The sequence below is a fragment of the Borostomias antarcticus genome (assembly GCF_949987555.1).
Source record: "Borostomias antarcticus genome assembly, chromosome: 2".
NCBI lineage: Eukaryota > Metazoa > Chordata > Actinopteri > Stomiiformes > Stomiidae > Borostomias > Borostomias antarcticus.
In genome coordinates, this window is record NC_140235.1 from 4,769,377 (window position 1) to 4,774,376 (window position 5,000).

The 5,000-nt window shown below is 48.8% G+C and overlaps 1 protein-coding gene across 1 annotated transcript in view; it reads right to left on the bottom strand.

The window, feature by feature from the left end:
* arfgef3 (ARFGEF family member 3) overlaps nucleotides 1–5,000 on the bottom strand; it is a gene marked incomplete at both ends in the record, with an annotated part of 29,468 nt that overhangs the window by 9,413 nt on the left and 15,055 nt on the right. The window contains 7 exons of the mRNA XM_084461043.1: nucleotides 1–93; nucleotides 376–517; nucleotides 821–1,000; nucleotides 1,405–1,550; nucleotides 2,233–2,366; nucleotides 3,641–3,937; nucleotides 4,997–5,000. The exon at nucleotides 1–93 is cut by the window's left edge and continues 30 nt beyond it; the exon at nucleotides 4,997–5,000 is cut by the window's right edge and continues 147 nt beyond it. Coding sequence (XP_084317169.1) covers nucleotides 1–93; nucleotides 376–517; nucleotides 821–1,000; nucleotides 1,405–1,550; nucleotides 2,233–2,366; nucleotides 3,641–3,937; nucleotides 4,997–5,000 — 996 coding nt within the window. The remainder of the gene's footprint in view (nucleotides 94–375; nucleotides 518–820; nucleotides 1,001–1,404; nucleotides 1,551–2,232; nucleotides 2,367–3,640; nucleotides 3,938–4,996) is intronic.

A 5,000-nucleotide genomic window follows, 5' to 3' on the forward strand; every position in this document is an offset into this window, starting at 1 on the left:
TGATGTAGTCTGTGGCTGCGTTGGCAAACACCTGGATGTTGTCTGTGTTGATGAAGGCTTCGAACACGTCAAACACCGGAGCCTGGGACTTCCCTGGGTGGCGAGCGTGTGACACACACACACACACACACACACACACACACACACAAATACGCACTCAGGCAAACACACACACACACACACACACACACACACGCACTCAGGCAAACACACACACATACATATACACACACACACATACGCACTCAGGCAAACACACACACACACACAGTTATACAAACCCATGGAGTAGTCTCCCATACGGCAGTCTACAGACTGTAATATGAACCCATCAGTTCTTGTCCTATGTGGTGGTCTACAGACCGCCATGCTGACCCATGGAGTATTCTCCTATCAGGTAGTCCTTGGTGTCGGTCTTGTTGCCGTGGACCGTTCTGAGGGCGCTGAAGAGCGGTCTCCATCCAGACAAGATCTGAGGGGAACACATCTCCACCAGCTCCCCGATGGACGTCACCACCTGGGCAACACACACACACACACACACACACACATGCGCGCGCACACACACAAACGTGCACACACACGCGCGCACACACAACACATGTCAGTTGATGTCTACCTCACATGTCTGTGTACATGCCGGTCACATGTGTGTGTATGTGTGAATGTGTGTGTGTGTGTGTGTGTGTGTATGTGTGTGTTTGTGTGTGTGTGTGTGTGCGTGCGTGCGCGTGCGTGCGTGCGTGTGAATGAACAGAGGTGTGTGTGTGTGTGTGTGCGTGTGTGTGGGTGTGAATGAACAGAGGTGTGTGTTGCTGACCTGGTCCTGCACGTCCTCGTCACACAGCTCCAGCTGCATGATGTGCTCGAAGGGGCGGAACAGCGCCTCGTTGAAGTGGAAGTGGGGAAGCTCCGCCCAGCTGGTCAGAACCTCCGTCAGGACGTCGTGGATGAAGGACACGGCCTTCTGGGATACGTGGCGTTCCTTGTGGCACGAGGCCTTAGGCAGAGGGAAGCAGAGCAGACATAAGCTGTGTTCGGAATCGCTCCCTCGTTCCCTCACTCCCTATATAGGGTTCACCATGTAGTGAACTACCTAGGGAACGGAGAAAATGTAGGGTACATGCACTGTTCCCTGCAAATCAAGGTGAATTGTGGGTAATAAATATTGGACTATATAGGGAACGAAAATTCCGTGGAGAATTCGGACACTACAAACAAAATGGCTGACGCCCTATATAGTGCACTATATAGTGAATAGGGAGCGATTCCGAACACAGCTATACTGTAGTTTCAGAAACATATTCATGATAATGAGTCGGCCGAGTGTGTGTGCACGTGTGTGTGTGTGTGTGTGTGTGTGTGTGTGTGTCTGGTATGTTGGGGGGGGGTGCAGTTCCCCACCTCCACCAGGTGTGGCGCCACCACGCTCCAGGCCCTCATCATGTGCAGCAGAGGTCTGCTCTTGTTTCTGACGATGCGCAGCATGGCCTCGCCCAGGCGGAACAGGTGCAGGGCGCTCTGCCTGTCCAGGGTGGACTTGGCTTCTCCTAAAGACAGACAGATATAGGGACAGAAGGACATGAGGGACAGACAAGACATGAGGGACGGACAGACAGATAGACAGACAGACAGAGGGGCCAATGAAAGTCAGTCATTACACAGCATTTCAGAGGGGTTCGCAACATTGAACCTGTGTGTTTGAGTGGAGCCGAAGAGGCAGAGTGTGTATGAGACAGGTGGATTACAGAGGATGAGTGTAGTGTAGTTGAGTGTGGTGTAGATGAGTTTGGTGTGGATGAGTTTGGTGTGGATGAGTTTGGTGTGGATGAGTGTGGTGTGGATGAGTGTGGTGTAGTTGAGTTTAGTGTAGTTGAGTGTGGTGTAGTTGAGTGTGGTGTAGTTGAGTGTGGTGTAGTTGAGTGTAGTGTAGATGAGTGTGGTGTAGTTGAGTGTGGTGTAGTTGAGTGTGGTGTGGATGAGTGTGGTGTGGATGAGTGTGGTGTGGATGAGTTTAGTGTAGATGAGTTTAGTGTAGTTGAGTGTGGTGTAGTTGAGTGTGGTGTAGTTGAGTGTAGTGTAGATGAGTTTATTGTAGTGTAGTTGAGTGTGGTGTAGTTTAGTAGATGTAGTTGAGTTTAGTGTAGATGAGTGTGTGTAGATGAGTGTGTGTAGATGAGTGTGTGTAGTTGAGTGTGGTGTAGTTGAGTGTGGTGTCCGTCAGGCAGGTACCTGGCATGGCCAGAGAGTAGTCTCCTGTCTCAGTGACCGAGTCAAACAGCTGGGACTGAGAAGCCCGTCTCAGCTGGTGGAGGAAGCCCACCAGACCCACCAGGTTCAGCTTGGCGGCAGCCTCCTCAAACAGCCTGCAGACATGCAACACACACACACACACACACACACACACACGTGGACACATGTGCATGCACAGACACACACACACACACGCACACACACACACACACACACGTGGACACATGTGCATGCACAGACACACACACACACACGCACCCACACACACACCCACACAGAAGACGACAATGTAGTGCAATTTAATATTCTGCCAATAGAATTATAGAAACTTAAAAAACAAACAAATTCAACTTAAAAGACTGAGCCAATCCATAAAAAACATAACCGACAAGCAAAACAATAAGCTGACTAAATCATAATTTAACCACTTTTAAACAGCAGCTAGAGAAGCGTGAATTAAACCAGCAGCAGTAAAAGCCCGGATCGTCACTAGCCAATTACACGGCCGTGTCCAGTACTTGATCAGCGCCGTGGTGGTTCGACTTTTAGCCACTGGCACATCTGCCCCGATCCGAGTGATGGTGTTCTTCCTTCTAACAGCAGCCCAGAAGTTACGTAAGCAGGGCAGGGCAAGGCCAGGCCGGGCAGGGCTTAGCCAGCAGGCGCCATGGTGGTACTCTGTCTGTATCTGTTTATCTCCAGGAAGAGCAAAGCCTTCTCACTAGGACCGACACGTGACGGACATGCGAGTCATCTTGAGGACTGACGAAGAGCAGGACACCACGATGGCCGACTTCTCACACTTTTACCTGTCGCCTCCCACTTTGTTTTCATATTACTGGGAGATATTTGAATACCGAGCTATTCAGGCATTTTATAGAATAGTGATGTGTATTTTTGCGTTTTGAATGAATATACAGTATGGTTAGCTTTTGACTACTGAGTGACGTGTCACGTTTTTAAAGAAAATGTTCAGAATAATGATTAAAAATTTGATGAAAGATTTATTCAGACAATCCGTAGGTTTACGTGCTTGTGTCACAGTACATGTACTGTTCTATACTGCCCTCAGGTGGCTGCATACTCAACATACAACTCCTTTACTGTTCCAGGGACAAGCCCATCAATAGTCAACTGTCAAAGGAAGAATCTTACCCATCTGAGTAGTGAAGACAGAGGGTGCGTTGAGTGCACTAGAGAAAGTACACTACTTATCGGTGCCTCACTGAGAGGACACTCCTTAGTGTCCTATCTGCCAGCCTGTGTAACAGTGGGTACAGTAAGTGCGCACTCATTTGAGCCCTAAAATAAAGACTGTATAGTGGTTAGTGGTGTACAGCATGCTAGCTCCTTAGTGCCCTACAGAGTATACTCCTTAGTGTCCTACCGGTCAGCCTGAGTGGACAGGTTGTAGACAGCCTTGGCAGCGCTGGTGCCGGTCATCAGGGTGCCATTGCGCATGTCCAGACCTTTCCCCCTACTGCTCTCTCTCAGCAGCTCCTGGATGGAGAGAGGCTGGATCACGGGCTGGCTCATGCCCAGCTCCGCTGCCTCCCCGCTGGGCTCGCCACACAACTCCAGCCCCAGGTCTACGGCCTGCTGGGCCTGGGTGATGGTCACGGTGGGCTGGGAGGAGCTGTCGCTGAAGTGGGTGTGTTCCAGCGAGCTGACGTACTCACTCACCCTGGAGGGAGGGAGGGAGGGAGGAGAGAGAGAGAGAGAGAGAGAGAGAGAGAGAGAGAGAGAGAGAGAGAGAGAGAGAGAGAGAGAGAGAGAGAGAGAGAGAGAGAGAGAGAGAGAGAGAGAGAATGAATGACTGGACCAAACCTACCATACACTCACCGCAATATCTACAGAAAGGGGGATGCACTGCGATCTAGACCCCTACCATGATGCAATAAAAACATGAAAAACTTTCTCATGACAGCGTCAAAGCAAACCAAAGAACCGAGAAACGTTGAATTCATTGCTTTGAATGGACCAAACCCTCTCAATCGTTGACAATGTGGGCTTAATTTGTTGCTTGATTGAGCCTTCAAGACCAACAGTACTGCTCGGCTTGTATACAGCGCTCTAGAGCTTTGAGGGGTCAGGGAAGAATTTTTACAGCTCACTTATCTGGCCCCCGGGTGATTACAGTTTTTTTGCTTCCCTCTGGAATATGTAGAGAGTGGGTCGTATGCCCACCTCCCTTGTTCTCTGTAAAGCGCATTGTGTTGCCTCTGGGTATGAAATGCGCTATACAAATAAAGCTTTGATTGATTGATTGATTGAACAGAAGTTGGCAGTGAAGACATCTCCAGAGCATCTCCATCCGCAGAGCATCCAGAGCATCTCCATCCACTTTATCTGTTATCTGTTTGAAACTTCTGTCCACACATCCGTACGGTTTTGAACTGTATGATTTGGTTATTTTGATGTCCATATTTTTATTGAATAACGGCATTCATAAAGACATAGTAAAAAAGCATCAGTTTCACATTACAAATGTGTCCAGTAGTACATCGCCACAAAGCAATAGCTGAGAATAGAAACAATTTGAGAAAAGGCAAAAACAGAAAAAGAAAAGAAAAGAAAAAACAAAGAATGGGGTCATAACATACACAAGCAGCCTGTAAGGGGAGCTCCCCAGTCAGACAGCGCTACACAACAAGATCCAAACCGCACCGCAAGTTTGTTACACATTTGCACCCTGTGTATTTTACAATTTGTTTATTTAGTAGTGATAGGCCTGGTGAGGTACCTGA